General features: G+C 57.3%; 1 protein-coding gene across 1 annotated transcript; it reads left to right on the forward strand.

Moving 5' to 3' along the window:
- Positions 1-1,980: 1,980 nt before the first annotated feature.
- TRPM2 (transient receptor potential cation channel, subfamily M, member 2) lies at positions 1,981-19,019 on the forward strand. The gene is made up of 32 exons (XM_010561228.1): positions 1,981-2,079; positions 2,420-2,508; positions 3,009-3,177; positions 4,038-4,218; positions 4,609-4,775; positions 5,215-5,395; positions 5,939-6,000; positions 6,231-6,431; positions 6,817-6,919; positions 7,160-7,281; positions 8,648-8,998; positions 9,455-9,592; positions 10,294-10,423; positions 10,727-10,872; positions 11,028-11,140; positions 11,245-11,458; positions 12,032-12,150; positions 12,476-12,608; positions 12,751-12,922; positions 13,406-13,589; positions 13,867-14,048; positions 14,195-14,327; positions 14,446-14,533; positions 15,187-15,274; positions 15,697-15,848; positions 16,397-16,473; positions 16,565-16,666; positions 16,992-17,078; positions 17,281-17,386; positions 17,899-18,000; positions 18,502-18,618; positions 18,894-19,019. Exons 1-32 carry the CDS (start codon positions 1,981-1,983, stop codon positions 19,017-19,019), a joined length of 4,434 nt encoding a protein of 1,477 aa, XP_010559530.1.
- The last annotated feature ends 239 nt before the right edge of the window (positions 19,020-19,258 follow it).

Here is a 19,258-nt window from a genome sequence, read left to right on the forward strand (position 1 = left end):
GCCGCTCGAGCAAACTCGGGGCTTGCCTGGGCTCTGCAGCTTCTCGGCAGGGACCTCTTCCGCAGCCTGATTTGCTGGGAGACTGCCAGCCGCCCTTGCCATCTCCTCCTCTCTGCAGGCAGCTCGCAGGCAGCTCTGCCCTATTCTCCGCTCATCGTCTGCGTCTCCAGTGACAAAATGACCCGCCGGAGGAGAGGGACACGGGGCTGAATCCCTGTGACAGGCAAAGAGCAGAGGAGCTGGTGATGCGGTCAGAGGATGCTGCGGGGAAGGTACGGGCAGCCTCGCTGACAGTCGTGCCGATGGAGGGGCTGGGGGGTGGGCATGGTTCACAGGCAGTGTTCAGCGCCTGCGGTCAGGGCTTTGCACCCTTGTCCCAACTGGTGCCGTGACCACCCTGTGCAGCCGAGAGGTGACCCGAGCCCTGGCGTGAGGGTCCTTGTGCTGCCTGCAGTGGGGCAGGCTGCCAGGCCCCTCGGGGGTGCAGCCCCCCCTCCCGCAGTGCTTGCCGAGCCCCGGGGGGGACAGGCAGTGCGCGCTGCGGGAGAAGCTCTGCCCTTTGCCCCGGAGACCTTAAGGACAGGTATTCTGGGTGGTTTACCGGTACGGTTGTTCACCCCTGGGGTGCCCATGGAGGACCCCATGTGAGAGCCCTTCTGCGTGGGTTTAGGAGCTGCTTGTGGCCATGCCCCAAACCCCCACTGGCCTGCCCGCCCTGGGGGGCCAGGAAGAAGAATTGAGGGTGTGTTTGACCTTATTTAGACAGATCTTTCTCAAGCAATTAGATCTGCCGTGGGTTGTGCTGATGCAGAAAGCCAGTCTGCCAAAATCTGGCTCCTAAGGTTGGTGGGGCTGCGTACTTCCCAGAGGGACCCTGCCAGTGAGGCTGACAAAAAGGCTTTTCCTCGCTGCTCCCTGCTTGCAGCAGCACAGAGTCTGGGGGAAGGAGATGTGAAGGAAATACACTGGTAGCCAAAATTTTGCTCTGCCATGCTGTGTCCCCCCAAAGGGCTCTCCACCCTTTGGTGTGATGCCAAGTGTGCCTTGCAGAAAGGCAGCCAAAATCCTCCCTAAACACAGGCCTGCTGACCCCACAGCTTGACCAGTGCTTTACCTGAGTGCTGTGCTTCCTCCATTGCCTAATCACATCTCCCCTGAGAGGACACCATTCTCCTTTGGGCTCCAGTAACACCCAGGAGCTTTTCCATCCTTGCTCTGGCAGCCCTCCAGTCTCAGCAGTTCAGGAGCTCAGCAATGGGGGCTGTGGGCATTGGGGAGGGCTCAGGAGTTTTGCAGTCCCCGCTATGCAGCATGTCTGTGTGCACCTCGGTTTAAGCTCTGGGCTCTCAGGGGACCTTTGCAGGGGGCATGAGACCCCCCGCCTCTACAGAAGAGTGCCCTGTCTCTGCAGCCAGCACGTTGATACAGATTTTCCATGCAGGGCCATGCTTGGGCTGCTCGCACAAGAGACCTGGTTTCTGCTCTCCCTGCTGCCAGAAATATCCCAGCTGCCTGCAGCGGAGAGCAAGGGAGGAGAGCTGCGGGCTGGTGGATGGCCAGGCAGCGGAGCAGGCAGGCCAGCAGCTGTGCTGGCGGGCAGAGTGTGGTGGGGTCAATTTGTGGAGGCTGATGGGCTTCCCCGGGGTAGTGTGGTGCACACTGAGGCTGGTTCACCACCCACGTGGACCCTGTGTCAGGACCGTGGCGAGGGTCCAGCAGGTTTCCCGTGGACGTCTCTCCACCCAGGAAATGATGGACAGGATGCCCCAGTGCTTTAAGCTTATGGGTATCCTTCTTTTCTGCTGCGCTCAGGATGGAGATGTTCTGGACCTCCCAGCCTAGGAACAGGAGAGAGGAGGCCAACTGGGACAAGACACAGCAGCCATGGCTGTGCGTGGCCGGTGCACCAAGGTGCTCCCCTCCGAACTGAACAAGGTGTGCCCTGAGAGAGGAGACGATCCCGCCACGCACCCCAGGAAGATGAGCGACTTTGAGGTGGTCCCCAACCTCCAGCAGAGCAGTAGCAGTGTCTCGAAGACCAGGCGGAAGGCACATTTCCCTACGGGTAGCAATGAAAAGGCAAGTTCAGGAGGTGTTGGAAGAGGGAGTGGTTTGCCACACACAACGGAAGAGCATTAATGAGTTGTCCGGTGACTCATTAATGGGAGCATTAATAACAGATCACTTTAGATTTAGGAACAGACAGAAAAAAACCAAATATCTGAGGTATGTGTCCAGCATTCGTATCTCCTCTCCCTGGAGTACATCTGGCTTTGTCCTTGCAGATAGTGATGGAGCTTTTTTCCTTCACGTCAAAAGAAGCGCCCAGAGATGCTCCAAGCACTGGGGTGTCTGGCCCCTGGTGTAACTTCTGGCCCTTTGCAGAAACCCTGACCCCTTGCTGCTTTTCCTGCTCCTTCAGGAAAATCTCATCTCATGGATTCCTGAAAACATCCGGAAGAAAGAGTGCACCTACTTTGTTGAAAGCTCCCAGACATCAGATTCTGGGTAAGTCAAACAGTCCTTCATTCCCCTCCCCTGCCAGGAAAGCAGAAGGGGTGTTTGGTGACAAAGCTACAGCACCAGAAAATCCCACCTTTCTGTTAAGGAAGCTGGTGTCAAGGGGATTCACAAATTCCTTTTTGAGTGGTTCTTCACGCTGCTGTGTGTCACCACATGGCTGATATCCCGTGTCCCAGTGAGGAACATTTCTGATGCTTTCGCATGCAGTCATTTCCATCCATGTTTCATCCAGAGGAACCCTAATATTTCTGTCCTAAACCTCTGCAGGCAGAAATACCAATTTTTGCTAAATTCTCCCCCAAACAATGCCTTTGCTTCTGCACACATTCTGAGCCGGAGGATGAGCTGGGTGGGAGATGCTTGTGCATGCGGTGTTCTTAATGAGAATGCCAACACCTCCTGCCTGGCCTGAGGCAGGTGGGGCAGCTGGGCTTTGCCTTTTGCATTTAGATTGGTTTTGGCAAAGTTGGTGGTGTGTGTTTCAGGAGGATTGTGTGCGAGTGCGGCTATCTCAGGGAACAGCACCTGGAAGATGCTGCCAAACCTCCCATCTTCCTGGGGAAGGAATGGGACCCCAGCAGGCACATCCAGGAAATGCCAACAGATGCCTTCGGTGATATCCACTTCACGGGCCTGGGACAGAAGATAGGGAAGGTGATCTTTTTTTCCTGTCTGTGGTGCATGGGGAGCCAGTGTTCAGGTCTTGCCATGGCAGATGAAATGCCAGTATCTCCCTCCTGAACGAGAGGAGGTTAGGAAAGTGTGGAAATGCCCCAAAGCAGAGGAAGATGGGGTGGGACAGGATCTCTCCTCTCTCCCAGCCCTGCATCCAGTCCCTTTCTGAAACCATGAGACTGATCTTCATGCTCTGAGGGCTATGCTTCAAGGAGTGGCTGTTCCCTGTCCTTGTCCTTAGGTATATAAACTGGGGGGAGTCAGAGGGGAGGGATCGCTGCTTGGGAACTAACTGGGCATCAGTCGGCGGGTGGTGAGCAATTGCATTGTGCATCACTTGTTTTGTATATTTCTTCTGTATGGGGGCAACTGATACTGGTGTGGGTTGGTTCGCTGGTTCAGCTGCAGTGCCTGTTGTGGGGGTTGCAGTGGCCGCAGTGCCTGCTGCCTTGTTGTTAGATCCAGAGACCTTCTCTTCCCCTTGAGAGTACTGAATAGTGTTGAACTCCCCAGTTTATATAGTGGGCATGACATCACATGGTATGGAATATCCCTTTGGTCAGTTGAGGTCAGCTGTCCTGGCTGTGTCCGTCTCAAATTCTTGTGCCCCTCCAGCCTTCTTGCTGGTTGGGCATGAGAAGCTGAAAAATCCTTGACTTAGTCTAAACACTACTTAGCAACAACTGAAAACATCATTGTGTTATCAACATTCTTCTCATACTGAACCCAAAACATAGCACTAATCGAGCTACTAGGAAGACAATTAACTCTATCCCAGCCGAAACCAGGACAACCCTGTTGGTTTTACCCAAAATGTGTATATGTTCCCTTTTTTGCAGTATGTGCGCGTCTCCTCGGATACCCCTCCACGGGTCATCTACCACCTCATGACACAGCACTGGGGCCTTGATGCACCCAACCTGCTCATCTCAGTCACCGGGGGAGCCAAAAACTTTGTCATGAAGCCAAGGCTGAAGAACATCTTCCGGCAAGGGCTAGTCAAAGTGGCCCAGACCACTGGTAAGAGATGCAGAGGCTCTCCATGTGATTGTAGCAGGAGAGGGACCTGTTATCTGGTCATGCCAGGTTCAGTGAGTTGGGCTGCTGTGGAGATGCTGAGCTGGCCCAGGAGGCCTGTAGGTCCCTGTCTGGACTACCACCACCAAGGATGGACTGTTCCTGCTCAGTCGCTGCAAACAGGCTCACAGGGAGCTGGACTGAGAGATGCAACACTGTGCTGAAGAAGGCATCTCCTCTGCTGCCAGGGCTTGATGTAGTGGGCAGGGAAGATATATTCTGGGGGATGGAGCACCTCCGAGGACCAGGTGTTCCTGCAGCCATATAGGGGGATGTTAGGAGATTGCTGTGAGCAGAGCCTCTCCCTTCTCAAGCCCCTCTCTGACCCCCCAGGGGCCTGGATCATCACAGGGGGGTCCCACACTGGTGTGATGAAACAGGTGGGAGAGGCAGTGCGCGACTTCATCCTGAGCTGCAGCCACAAAGAGAGCGAGATCGTCACCATTGGCATAGCCACCTGGGGGACTGTGTACAACCGGGAGAGCCTCATCTGCCCCATGGTGAGCCAGGCAGAGTTGGAGATGCATTTGCTTTGCCTTTGTCTGGACTGTTGAGGAAGTCCTGCCAAGGACTGTGGTGGGAAAGGGTGCTTCAAGATGTGCCCATGGCTGGCAGCTGTGGTAAAACCCAGCAGCTCCAGAAGGAATGATGGTCCTGGGCTGATGTTTGCTGAGAACCCCTCTACCCTACCCAGTATCTTGTGTAGGTGCTGCGCTTCTCCTGGGAGGACTCTTGTGGGTGTGAGGGCAGGTGGAGCAGAGACAGAGGAGCATGGGGCAAGACTGATGTGAGGACTGCAGGGTGGGCAGGGCCAGCTGTTTGGCCAGACTGTCCCGATGTGCTGGCCTGTTCCTGTCCCACACGCTGGTTGCTTCGGGCATCTGGTGCTCCTCCACAGCCTTGCCAGGCTTTTCCCAGAGCCTCTCCTGCACCTTACAGGGTGGCTTTCCAGCTGAGTACATACTGGATGAGGAGAACCAAGGCAGCCTGTCATGCCTAGACAGCAACCACTCCCACTTCATCCTGGTGGACGATGGGACCCACGGGAGGTATGGGGTGGAAATCCCCCTGAGGACCAGACTGGAGAAGTTCATTTCAGAGCAGACCAAGGTGAAAGGAGGTAATGGCAACACATAGCCAGGCCTGAGGCAGGGGAGGGCACAAGGAGGGATGGGCCATCCATTGGTAAGGAGTGCCCATCCTGGCCTCCGGTGAGAGGGGAGGCTGTGGCTTCCTTGGAGGATCCAGGCAAAGAGTTCAAGTGGGTTGTCATGATAAATGTGGAACCTGGTTCCTCAGTAACATAAATCAAAAAGCCTTTCTCTATCAGCTGCTTGACTTATGGGGTCACTAAAGGGGTCTCCAAACCTTGTGATGCTGAGCTGATCAGGGGGAGTCGTTTCTCCCAAAGGGCCAGGCCTCCAAGGGGGCTTCTCGCTGTGCAAATGATCTTCTATTCTAACATATGCACACACATGCTCCAGCAGCATGATTGCCAGGAGATCGTCTCCCCTCTCTCCTGGAGCCTGGCACGTCAGGGGCACTGCTCCCACTTTGCCTTTCACACCCCACTGCTCAGAGGGGACTACATTCAGCTGCATGGAGGGGTGGCGGTGGGGGGCTGCCCCACAGGGAGGTGACCCTGGGCTCTGCTTCCCCACAGGTGTCGCCATCAAGATCCCCATCGTGTGCGTGGTGCTGGAAGGAGGCCCCGGGACACTCGATGTAAGGAACTCCTCCTGCCCGCTCCCAGCAGAGCTGAGAGGCGGGGGTGGTGGGAGGGGGCAGCTCCTTGCCCAGGGTGCTGCTCTCCGGTTTTGGTGTGAGCATGGTGCCACACTAGCTGAAACGCAGCTGGGCGGGAGTGCTGCGGAGCAGTGGTGTGGGTCTCAGGCTCAGAGAGGGTCTGCTGGCCTCTGGGTGAGATTAGGACCAGCCTCCCCACTCTGTTGCAGACCATCTACAATGCCATCACCAACGGGACTCCCTGTGTGATTGTCGAAGGGTCTGGCCGTGTGGCCGATGTCATCGCACAGGTGGCCAGCCTGCCTGTGCCCAAGATAACCATTGCCTTGATCCAGAAGAAGCTGAGTGTGTTCTTCCACGACACCTATGAGCTCTTCACTGAGGACAAGCTGGTGGAGTGGACCAAGAAGGTGAGCCTCTTGCAGGGAGACAGCTCCTCTCGCTAAGCTGGTGGAGATCAAAGGGGTCCCCAGGGCTCCTTGCCCATCAGCAGCAGCACTCCCAGTGTGACGTTTAAGGGTCATCTTCCACCAACCATCCATCTCCCCCCAGCCATGCTCAGCATTGTCCTGGTGGGCACCCTGAAGGCTGAAGCTCTGCTCCTCCACTGCTTGCTCCCTTTGGGTAGAGAGGTACCATTTGGGACCAACCCCAGCCGGGCTGGGAGACACAGCACAGGGGGTCTGCAGGCAACCCGAGGGGAGCAAGGAATTGCCCCACACAGGATAGAGGGCTGCGGGAAGTGGCAGGGAGGAGGTGCTGCTGCTGATTGCTTGCCCACGGCTCTCCTTGTAGATTCAAGACATAGTGCGGAGCCGGCAGCTCCTGACCATTTTCAGAGAGGGCAAATATGGCCAGCAGGACGTGGATGTGGCCATCCTCCAGGCCCTGTTCAAAGGTGAGGTGTGGGGAGCTGCTTGGGAGGAGGGGGCAAGATGAATGGGATGGGGGGTCACAAGTCACCTCCTGCAGCTGCCTGACTTATGGTGTCACCAAAGGGGTCCCCAAACCTTGTGATGCTGAGCTGACTGGGGAGAGATGTTTCCCCCAAAGGGCCAGGTCTCCAAGGGGGCTTCCAGGTAGTATCATCTCGCCGTGTAAATGACTCTCTGTTCTAACACATGCACTTTGCATGCAGCATCCCGAAACCAGGACCACTTTGGTCGGGAGAACTGGGACCACCAGCTGAAGTTAGCTGTGGCCTGGAACAGGGTGGACATTGCTCGGAGTGAGATCTTCACGGACGACTATGAGTGGAAGGTAAAGGAGTACCTGTGCTTCTTGTATGGTGAGGCTTACAGCTTGTCAGGTCCCACTTGAAGACTGTGGATATTGAGGGCACTGCTCACCTTGGCTGTGCCTAGGGAGAGTTTTTGAGGGCATTTCTCTTGGACCCTAAACTCCCACCATATTGCCAGGGGCTCTTTATCTGTCCTGTCTTTCAAAACTGCACTCAAAACACCCAAAGCAGAGGTGAGCACACCCTATAATTCATTGCTTGTAAAGGTCCTATTTGGCTTATATTTTTTATAAAGGTGATTGATCGGTATTTTGTTCAAAACCAGTGCCTTTTAAAGACAATCCACCAACCTAGACCCAAAAATATCTCTTGCCAGCTCTGCCCTGTGGTCGCTGCTCTTGCCATGTTGTCAAATGGCAACTTGTCCCTAAACTCCTCTTACCCAGCCTGGTGCTTCCCTGCTCAAACTTTACTACAGAGTGGGGCAGGGAGCAGCACAAGCCAGCTCTGCTGTCCCACGCCTGGTCCTGCTGTCAAGAAGTCAAAGCTGAGCAGGGTTATCTGTCCTTTCTGATAGGGCTGTGGGACTTGGAAGGGATTTTCCTGTTTCGTTGGACACTTTGGGTTCCCTCAGCTCACATACCTTTTGTGGGACTGGGAAGGGCTGGTGGGAACTAGGAACCCCAGAAGGAAGTATTTGATGGTGTGAAAATGCACAGCCCGAGAAAGATCCACAGCTTTGTCAGGAAGGGAGGATGAGGCAGGCACTCAGATTAGCCGATGCAGGCCAGGGCTGTTACAGGTCCTGCAGCTCTGGACAGGTCTGGCTGGTATGAAAAGCTGAGGCTGAAACCAAGCTGTGGCAGAAGCTCAGCAGGTACCTTCCTTCCAGGACATGTACCCCCTTACCCACAGGCCGTGCTTTCACATGTAAAGGTTGCCTTGGAAAGGAAAACCCCACAAAGGCTGAACTGGGTGACCATTGGGAGCAGCCAGTCTCCCCATGGCTGAGATCCAGATGGCAGCACCGTGATCCTTCTTCAGCCGAAGAGTTTTGCACAGGGGACAAACTTGTGAGGTCCTGTTCATTTGTATGGTGCATCCTCATGAGCTGGGGAAAGAGGGTCTACTCTCTACCCTACCCCATCCCTCCTCCAGCAGCCAAGGGAGCAGAGGGCTTCTACTGCCAGAGGAGAGGGCATACTAACCCACAAGTGTGTCTCTGGGGGATGTCCCACAAGTCCCAGTACCTCCCAGCTGCTCTCTCATACCCAGAAACTCCTTGTGTGCTCAGGGATAAAATCTTCCCCCCATCTAAGTGAGGACCATGGTGGGGGCCCTACTCTGGGGCCATGGAGCCCCTCACCTCTGCCTCTGGCCTGCCAGCCCACAGATCTCCACCCCGTGATGGCAGCTGCCCTGATCTCCAACAAGCCAGAGTTTGTGAAGCTGTTCCTGGAGCAGGGAGTGCGTCTCAAGGAGTTTGTCACCTGGGACACCCTGGTTTACCTCTACGACAACATGGCACCATCCTGCCTGTTCCACAGCAAGCTGCAGAAGGTGCTGCTAGAGGAGAGAGAGCACACAGCTGGCTCCAAAATGCCAAGAATCCAACTGCACCATGTCTCCCAGGTGCTGCGGGAGCTGCTGGGCTGCTCCACGCAACCTCTCTACCCCAAGCCCAAGCACACGGAGCGGCCCCGGCTCTCCATCCCCGTCCCGCACATCAAGCTGAATGTACGCATCTCCAGGTTACAGGGTGGCAGGGTTGCATTAGGGAGGGGGACGCTGGCTCTAGAAACCATGCTGGAGGTTGCAGCTAGGTCTCTGTCCTCTTGCCTGCTCAAGAATCCCACTTAAAGTCCCGCCCAAGTCATCTGACCCACATTCAAGGTGCAAATCCCACCCTCCTACACCCATAGCCCCACTTGGCTGCATGACTCTGGTGGGCAGGACCCAGTGGGGTGGGTGCACTGGGCAGGATGGGCACATCCCCAGGTGATCCTGGCCCTAGAGAAAGTGGCATTTCCAGGAGGAGTCCAGTCTTGGTCACCCTGCTGTCTGCAGCAAAGGCCCTTCCATGGGTGGTGGAAGCAGGCACCAAGGGTTCAGGGGTGGCTTTGTGCTGAGAGGCTGTCTGCTTTCTGCAGCCTCTTGGCAGGGGAATGGGTCTGACCATTGCACACCTTGCAGGTTCAGGGGTCAAGTCTCCGGTCCCTCTACAAGCGCTCTGCTGGCCGAGTCACCTTCACCATGGACCCGGTCCGCGACCTGCTTATCTGGGCTGTGGTCCAGAACCGCAAGGAGCTGGCAGAAATCATCTGGGCCCAGGTATCACAGCCCAGAGCTGATGGTCCCAGATGAGAGGCTCAGATGGAACCAAACCTCCCAGCCCCAAGAGGAAAGGTTGAGCCTGCTGGCATTTGGGACAGCAGGCGAGCTGGCCCATGGCAGTGCCCAAGCCTGACCCCCAGCCAAATGGGAGCCAGCTAGTGAGCCTGCGGACACTCGTTGTTCATCCCCAGACACACACCATGATGCCAGATCCCTCCCTTCCCCACCAAAACGTACGCTGTGGGCAGAGGTGATGTGCTGGGCCAGAAGCATGCTCTTCCTTGCAAAGCCTGAGAGAGGGCTCAGCACACAGCAGGCAGGACACAGGTGCATGGCAGCTGGGGTGGAGAAGGCTTCCGCCGATAAACAGCATTCCCAGGGCAAGAGGCAGTGTGGCTGGCAGCATGGTGTGTGCACCATGCAGAGCCGTGGAGTCACACCATCCCGTCACCCAAGGCTTCCCACTGGGAGAGCAGGGGTCTCCCCATATTCCCCATGGCAGTGGGTTACCTGCTGCCCCTGCACCCAGAAGGGAGCACAGCTCAGCCCTTGTCACAGCAAGCTGTCCATCCTGAGCAGCAGTCTGCTTGGGACACCTTCCTTCCCTCCCATAGAAGCCGTGGAGGGCTTGGCAGGGCTGCCAGGACTTGCAGGATAGGGACAGACCCCCACACTCTCTCTGGCCTCTTCTGCTCCAGAGCCAGGACTGCGTGGCAGCTGCACTGGCCTGCAGCAAAATCCTGAAGGAACTCGCCAAGGAGGAGGAAGACACCGACACCACCGATGACATGCTGGCCCTGGCCGAGCAGTACGAGCACAAAGCGATTGGTGAGCAGGAGGGGACCAGGAACCCAGAACTGCTCTCATGCCCTGCAGGGCTGGCTAGCTTTGCCCAGGAGGTGTCTGGGGGGTGATGGGTGGGGTGGCCGGTGCCAAACAGGGGTCCCCTCCTCACAGTCAGGGTTGTGGGGCTACGAGGGCTATGCCCAGGTGGTGGTAGGAGCGCAGAGGGTGGCCGCTGCGTGGTGCAATGTCCAGGTCCTGCTGCAAAGAGTGACTCAGCGGGCACCTTGCTGAGCACCAAGCTGGCCCCGGAGCTCAGCCTTGTCCCCCGGGTCCCTGCCCGGCCAGGTGTGTTCACAGACTGCTACCGCAAGGATGAAGAGAGAGCCCAGAAGCTCCTCACCCGTGTCTCTGAGGCCTGGGGGAAAACAACCTGCCTGCAGTTGGCATTGGAGGCAAAGAACATGACTTTTGTGTCCCATGGGGGTGTCCAGGTGGGTTCCCAGCAGAAGTGCTTGGAGGGGGATTGCCCAAGTGAACCCTGCCCCAGATCCAGGGTTCCTTGGCAGCGGTGGGGCTTTGTCCTGCAGCCCTGCTCTGACGGGGGGTGGCTTCTATAACCAGTGCTCCTCTCCCTCCCTCCTCACAGGCCTTTCTAACCAAAGTCTGGTGGGGGAAGATGTGCGTGGACAACGGGCTTTGGCGGGTGATCGTGTGCATGCTGTTCTTCCCACTTCTGTACACCAGCCTCATCACCTTCAGGTACTTCTTGCAGCCAGGGCATGCATGCACCAAGGCTGGCTGGGAGAAGCTGCCGTGGCATCTCCCTGGGCAGCTCAGCCCCGCTTCCACCCTGCTCCCCGCAGGGAGAAGAGGCTGCAGCCTGTGGGCTGCCTGACGCGCCTCCGAGCCTTCTTCACGGCACCTGTCGTCATCTTCCACATGAACATCCTCTCTTACTTCACCTTCCTCCTGCTCTTCGCCTATGTCCTGATGGTTGACTTCCAGCCATTGCCGTCCTGGCGGGAGTACCTCGTCTACTTCTGGCTCTTCTCCCTGGTGTGTGAGGAGACCCGCCAGGTACGGGGCAGGCAGAGCAGAGGCTGGGAGGAGGCAAGGGGAGGGAGAGACACCCCCCTGGGTGCTCCTGGAAGATCCTGCGTAGCTTAAGTTCCCATGCTGCTTCTCATGTCACCATCCATTTTGAGACGTCCCAGCACAAGGGACTGCCAGATCCCCCCCGTCTCTGAGGCCAGAGAATCTCCTTGGCCACATCTGGTCTGGCCCCTGGTATTTGCAAAAAGACTTGCTGTTTTGAGCTGAAAATGTCAGGAGATGGAGGGATCACCTCCTTCCTTGGGCATTTATTCCCAGAAGCATTTCCAGGCTTTGCTTGGCATTTGATTTCTTTCAGCTTTTGCTTCAACATCTCAGTGCCTTTCATCACCAGACTAAACAGCCCCACATCTCAGGTATCTCACCCCATGCTCATTCCATGCCCCTACAGAAAACCCCGTAGGCTCAGGTTAACTTTGGGTAAGCAAGAGGGTCCAGTGATAGCCAGCAGGTCTGTGTGGTCCCTCCCATCTACAAGGCACATGAGCTCTTACAAGGCTTTCTCTGAAATGCCAATCCCTCTTCTCTTCCCAACAGCTGTTATATGATCCAGATGGGTTTGGGGTTGTGAAAATGGCTTCCCTGTACTTCAAGGACTTCTGGAATAAGTTGGATATCTGTGCCATCCTAGTCTTTATCACAGGGCTGACTTGCAGGTGAGTTGCACAGCCACTTGCCTGGCAGTGCGCAGGCTCAAGCCACAGCTGTAGGCTACAGAACTAGTGTGAGAATTGTGCAGGTTTTTTAATTGCAATTTCTTCTTCCAAAGGCTAGCGAAGATTTTTGTGGTCATGTGATTAATTCTGACCAATTTGCCTCTGCTTTCAGCTGCTTTTAGGAGAGATTTTTTTCATGCCGCAGCTCTCACCCAGCACTCTGGGGAAGCTCACTAATCTTGCAGAAATGTAATGCTGTGAGATCAGAAAAAAAACCCCACACTGGCAGCACTGAGATGTTTCCTTTCCTCTCTTGTGTGCCCAGGTTGATCCCGTCAACTTTATACCCCGGGCGCATCATACTGTCACTGGCTTTTATCATTTTCTGCCTGCGTCTGATGCACATTTTCACAGTCAGTAAAACGCTGGGGCCCAAGATCATCATTGTGAAGCGCATGGTGAGAGTTCCCCTCCATCCTGCCAGGGTGATCAGCTGGAGCAACCGGACGCCTGCATGGGAGGGATGTGCCACCTGTGTTATACTATCCTGGAGTGGGGTTTGCTCCAGGACACAATTTTGCTTCCCCTCTGTCTTTGCAGATGAAGGATGTCTTCTTCTTCCTCTTCCTGCTAGCAGTGTGGGTGGTGTCCTTTGGGGTTGCCAAGCAGGCCATCCTGATCCACAATGAGGAACGTGTAGAGTGGCTTTTCCGTGGCGTGGTCTACCACTCCTACCTGACCATCTTTGGGCAGATTCCCTCCTACATCGATGGTAAGGGACACTGGCCTGTGACAGCGCGTGGCATGAGCAGGGTGGCTGCTACAAGGCTGAGGGGTACCAAGCTCATGCCGCAGTCTGCCTAGCTCTCGCCATGTTGGCCCATGGAAGTCCTGCACAGGGCTCCTCTCCAAACACAACGTAAGGCCAAGAGGGAGCAAGGACAGGGTGTGGGGATGGAGCCCTGCTCCAGTACATTGGGAGCATTGCCAGCAATGCAAACCCAGGGACTTGCATCTGCCCAAGCAGTCAAGAGAGCACACTAGCAAAGGCACAGGACCATGAGTCGATCCAGCTCAGTGCCACAGCTGCAAAGCTGGTGGCACTGAGCAGAGCACCTAGGATGATGCAGATCGAGGTCAAATCCCTGCCTGGTGCTAAGCTCCCTTGATGCTGGCTGCTTTCAGAGAGCACAGTGTGCTCCCTGAGACACCATGAGGTTTGGCTGCAATGAAGTCCTGCCATGCTTTCTTGCAGGGGTCAACTTCAACATTGACCAGTGCAGCCCCAATGGGACTGACCCCTACAAGCCCAAGTGCCCAGAGACAAATGAGGACAACAAGAAACCCATCTTCCCAGAGTGGCTGACGGTCATCTTACTGTGCCTATACCTGCTCTTCACCAACATCCTCCTCCTCAACCTCCTCATCGCCATGTTCAAGTGAGTTTGATCTGCCCCATGGCCCTGACAGTGAATTGAGCTGGCTTTGCTTACAGGCTTGGCCACAGCCAGGGCACTGCACACTGAGAAAGTGCAAGGAGGGTCCTAGGGCACATGCTGACCAGAGCACAGGGGAGTTTTGGGGGGTTTATAGATATGGTGGAAGTCGCAGATGCAGGCCAGGGCTAATCAGGGATGGGTAGGAGCTGGGGCACCATACAGACATGATGTACCCCCTCATCCCCATGGCATGGCTGACACCTGGGCTCTGCCCCAGCTACACCTTCCAGCAGGTCCAGGAGCACACGGACCAGATCTGGAAGTTCCAGCGGCACGACCTGATTGAGGAGTACCACGGCCGCCCACCTGCACCTCCACCCTTCATCCTCCTGAACCACCTGCAGATCCTGGTCTGGCGAGGCTTGCTCCGCAGGCCGGCCACACGCCACAAGCTGCTCAGTGAGGACCAAAATCTTCCCTCCTGCCCTTTGCCCCCTCCCTGGGGCACGGCACTGTGCACCGAGGCACGAGGCACGATGGGCTGCGGTACCAGGTTTTGGAATGCCCGGAGGTCTGACAGCACTGCTGTCCCCTTTCTCTGGCAGAAGAGAAGCTGGAGAAGAACGAAGAAGCTGCCCTCCTCTCCTGGGAGATGTACCTGAAGGAGAACTACCTGCAGCACCAGCAGTGCCAGGAGAAGCAGAACATGGAACAGAAGATCCGAGACATTGCACAGAGGTACCAGCACTCCTGAGATAGGGACATCCTTCTGTCCTCCAGTGTCCTGGGCAGGAAAGAGTTGGGATTAGTGCAGGAGTGGCTGCTGAGGGGTTTCCTTTCTGCACTGTCCCTCCAGGGTTGACATGCTGGCAGAGCTGCTGGACTTGGACCGGCTGAAGAGAACAGGGCTGGTGGAACAGAAACTGGTCTCTCTGGAAGACCAGGTGAGGCAAAAGCTGAGCAACTACCTAAGAAAGGGGGAGTTTTCCAAGGGCTGAGTCAACTGAACTAGAACACAAGAGAAAGTCCCTCTGAATCAATCCCCCTTCAAACAGTGTGAGTTTCCTTGCCAAAACAATAGTATCTGAGAGGAAAAGGTTATGGGAAATGTTCTGTTTGACTCCAAAGTGAACAAGATGAAGGCAGTAAGTGGTGGAATGAGCCCCTGCCTCCACTGGTCACCCAAGCAGTTAGATCTGACCCAGCTCGTCTCCTCGGCCCAAGAGGACCCTCCAGACCTTCTGGAGATGGGCAACTCTCCAACCCCCTCCTGTGAAGCTGTTCCACACTCTGCACGAGCAGTGGGGTGCCTGGGGAGCAGGACCAGGCCCTGACATCTCCTCTCTGAGACAGCCGCAGCACAGCTGCTGTTTCCACTTCCATTTCTACCTGCTTTGAAAAAATGTTGCCACAGAGGTGGTTTTACAAGCCGAGCATCAGGGCACAGCAAGGATTGCTGCTGCCCTGGGGAGATGAGCAGCCAGGAGCCAAGGGCAGCAGTGCCTCCTGCCAGGGCTGTACCCTGCAGTACTCGGGCGAGGGAGCCTGGAGGGGCAAGCTGGGGTCCAGGGGGCTGACCCTCTCTTCTCCCATGCAGGTGCATCAGAGCACCCAGGCCCTGAGGTGGATAATGCAGGCGCTGCAGGGCAATGGCTTCGGCTCAGGCGAGGACCTGCCGCCCATCGGTAAGTGGAGCCCGTCTCCACCCCAGCAGCACCGGGGAAGCCCAGGACCCCACGCTGGTGCCAGCAGGCTGCAGACCAGGGCTGAGCAGCCCCTCACACCCCTCTGTTAAGCAGTAAGGCAGAGGCAGAGGTTCTTTGGGCCCAGGGAGGTTTGGGGGCTCTGTGAGGCTGTCCAGTCCCTCCTGCAGCCATTCCCACCCTCCACACCAGAGCCTGCAGCCCATGGCTGAGGCTTTCCATGGCAGCATCCCCAGGGGAGCTCCTCTGGGGCCTTCCAGAAGGGATGCCGGGGGCCAGGTCCCCAGGGTACAGCAGCATCCCCATGGAGAGACCCAGCCAGCCCCCCCAGCAGAGCCGTGGTCCGCAGCACTGGACTCAGCACCCTGCTTTGTGGGGCCTCGCTGTCTACGTCTGCCTTGCAGGCTCCAGCAAAGCCTCAGAGATGAAGGAGGTTGACCTGGAGGGGAAAGCCGAGGAGAGCCAGCCCCTATACCACGTGCTTGCCCGAAACCTCCTGTACCCAGGGTCTCACACCCACCGCTTCCCTGTGCCAGATGAGAAGGTGCCCTGGGAGGTAGGAGCTGTGACCCTGGGTGGTGGGGCTGGGAGCAGGGGCCATGGGGCAGATCCCAATGGTGGTAGGAAGAGGAACAAACCCATCATCACACCTGTGTTGCACTTGGGAGCTCCTGTTCTTCCCAGCCCTGGGACAAGTGGCTTCCTGGAGCAGCAGCTCCAAGGCCTTCCCAGGGAAAGGGAAAGGTGAATGGGCATCATTCCTGCTTGGCTCTGCAGTGCTAGGGATGCCTGGGGCTGCTTGGTGGGGAAACAGAAGGTACAACCACCTGCCTCCGCGTTTTCTGAATCAGGGCTGGCTCAGGGTCAGGGACAGGATCTGGCATTGGCTTCCACAGGGGCATGAGTGAGAGGCACCGACCCTCTAGCCGAGAGCCTAAGCTCAGCCCCCGAGCAGGGCCCGGAGCCCTACATGCCTCGGGGAGTGATGCCACAAGCTAGGCAGGGAAAGGGATTGGGGCAGAAAGTATCCCCGGGGGTCCCATTCCCTGCCTGCCGCCAGAGCACGGATGTAAGGGGGGCCTGACGCGGCCACATGCTCTGCAGGTGGACTTCCCACTCTACGACCCTCCTGTCTACTCAGCTGACCACAAGGACATGGCTGTGCAGGACCCGTTCAGCCCGTGAGTGTCCCCCTGAGGCTCCTCGCTCCTCTGCCCCTTCCCCTGGGTGGCACAGCCAGCCCTCCCTGCCGGGCTGCCTCCTGCCCCCCAGCTCTTTGGAGTCTCTCCTGAAGATCAACTACAACACCATGGACGGGCTGATTGACCGGCAGAGCTTCCATGGGCTCTACGCCGTGCAGGATGGGCTGCCGCTGTGAGTACATCTGCCATGGGGGCAGATGGGCTTGGTGGGAGCTGGGGTGCCCATCTGTAGGCAAAGCACCAGGGAGATGGAGAATCCAGGGGGGGCTGGGTGCATCCATCCCCTTCCCACTTCCCTATGGCTAATGGTGGGGCAGGGATAATGGCATGCATCTTCCTCAGGGCTGTCCACCCTCTCCAAGAAACCCAGAATCCCAGAAGAGGTGCAGTGCAGTCGTGGGAAATTTGGGGATGCGGTTATAGGGCTTTGATCAGCATGACGGGGTGCGCAGTGGGACCCTGGCACTATCCCAGCCTGCTCACTCTCTCCCTGCTAGGAACCCCATGGGAAGGACAGGGCTGCGAGGACGCGGGAGGCTGCGCTGCTTTGGGCCCAACCATGCCTTGCACCCCGTTGTGACCCGGTAAGCACATGGGGACACGGAGGTGTCCTGCTCCAGGATGGGGCTAGGGAGGTGGAATGGAAAAGGGGGCACGAAGCCATCTCAGAGACACTGGCACCTGTCAAAGCCCACTGCTGCCCCTTCAACGTGGGAACCTGTGCCAGTGTGCTGGGCAGGGGGGAGCTGAGTCCTGCCTGCAGCATAACAGGGGCCTCTCTCACAGCTGGAGGCGGAATTTGGATGGGTCCATCATAAGAAAGAGCCTGAAGAAGATGCTGGAAGTCCTAGTGGCCCAGTACCCACTGTCGGATGTCTGGGCTCTGCCCGGGGTAAGAGCTGGTGTAAACCAGCTGGCACAGAAGGGTCTGGGGAGATGGGGACCAGCTGGTGGCTGAATGCCCTGCAGAAAAGGGAGAAACACAGATGGGTGTCACAGCCTTGTCCAAGGAGGTACCTCTGCCCCTCCCACAGAGCATCTGCATGCAGGGCTGTGCTGCCAGGAGTGCTGGACAGGCGGTGGTCCCATTACATACCCCCACCCACCCTGACCCACTGACTCCTGCTTCTCCCTCCTCCTCCTCCATGGCTTCAGTTCTCACATGTCCTTTGACAGAGAGGTCCGGGGGTTGAATCAGGCAAACTCAGACATCTGCTTGGGCACAGCTGAGGACTTCTGGCAGGAGAGGGAGGGAAGGAGGCACCACCACTGCTTGCTCCCCCCACCAGAGCTTGTGGCATCTTCTGCAGTGGTGGCAACTGCCCGATGGCCAAGCTGGTGGCAGTGAGGGAGGCTGGGCTGGGCTGATGGCAGGCCCCACGCCTGACATCTGCTTTGGCACAGGGGTCACTGGAGCCAGGTGAGACACTGCCACTGAAGCTCAAGTGGATCCTGCGCCGGGAGTTCTGGTCCCAGTTCCAGAACTTGCTGAAACAAGGCACCGAGGTGGGGTGTCCCCGTGGTACAGGGGCACATGGGTGTTACAGCTGTATGGGGGCATGCAGGCATCACCCTGGCACAGGGGCACACAGGTGTCATGGCAGTAGAGGCACATGGGGGCATTGCCACAGTACGGGGACATGTGGACATCATGGTGGCACAGGGGCATGTGGGTGTACCCAGGGTACAGGGGCAGGGTGCATCACACCTTGGCCACTGCTCCCACTGGGAAGGAATGGCTGGGGGAGGTGGAGGCATGCCATAATGGCCTTGTACCATTCAGGGGGCTGGGAGGCAGCCCAGGGACCCAAGGGGTGGGCCGCACACACCGGTGTCCGTGCCTGCTGTGATCGCTCTCCACAGCTCCAGCTGAAGTGGTAACAGGGTGCTGGTCTCCAGCAGGGCAGAGGAGCTGTGGGGTGATGCCTCCCCACCCCCGGGGCCTCTCAGTGCCCTCAGATTGGTGGTGAGGGCTCTGCTAATGTGGCATTCCTTCACCATGCACAGATACACAAGGGGTACCTTGACGACCCCCGCAACACAGATAACGCCTGGGTTGAGACGGTTGCTGTCAGCGTGCACTTTGACAACCAGAACGATGTGGAGATGAAGCGGCTGAATTCGGTATGGGTTTCTCACCTTTGTGGTTCCCTGACCTGGCTCTCAGCAGGCATGGGGCAGGGGACCCAGAGCTCCAGACCCAGAACTCGCCCTCGTCAGGAGTGGGCTTCTCCAGCTGCATGCACTGGAGGAAGAACATGGGGATGAACACAGGGTGGCACTGCAACGGGGGCCCCAAAACGAAAGGGCAGGAGGCTGGGGACTAGAAGTACTGTTGAGCGTGGCTGGCATGGCCCCTTGCCAGCAGTGCGTACGTGATGTCTCTGGTCCCCTTCCAGTTCCTTCAGGGCTGCGACCCGGAGCTGTGCATCCGCTGGCAGGTGCTGGACAAGAGGATCCCCCTGCACGCCAATCACAAGGAGCTCCTGCACAAGGTCTCAACCCTCCTCAGCGCCTACTACTGAGTCCTCAAGCACAGGCCAGGGCTCCTGTTGCCCCAAACCAGGTTCTGGTTGGGACCTGCAGCTCTACCCCAGCTCACCTGTGAGACCATGGGCAGCCGCTGGACACTAGGTACTTTGGTTGCCTCCGTGGATGGACATTGCAGGTCTCTGGGAGGAAAATGGTCCCCTCCCCACCAGCCGGGGGCAAGGGGCTGCCTGGGCAGTGCCTACACAGCATCCCGGTCACCCGAGCCACCAAG

Source organism: Haliaeetus leucocephalus, unplaced genomic scaffold (genome assembly GCF_000737465.1).
Source record: "Haliaeetus leucocephalus isolate CR32 unplaced genomic scaffold, Haliaeetus_leucocephalus-4.0 Scaffold143, whole genome shotgun sequence".
In the NCBI taxonomy this organism is placed as follows: domain Eukaryota; kingdom Metazoa; phylum Chordata; class Aves; order Accipitriformes; family Accipitridae; genus Haliaeetus; species Haliaeetus leucocephalus.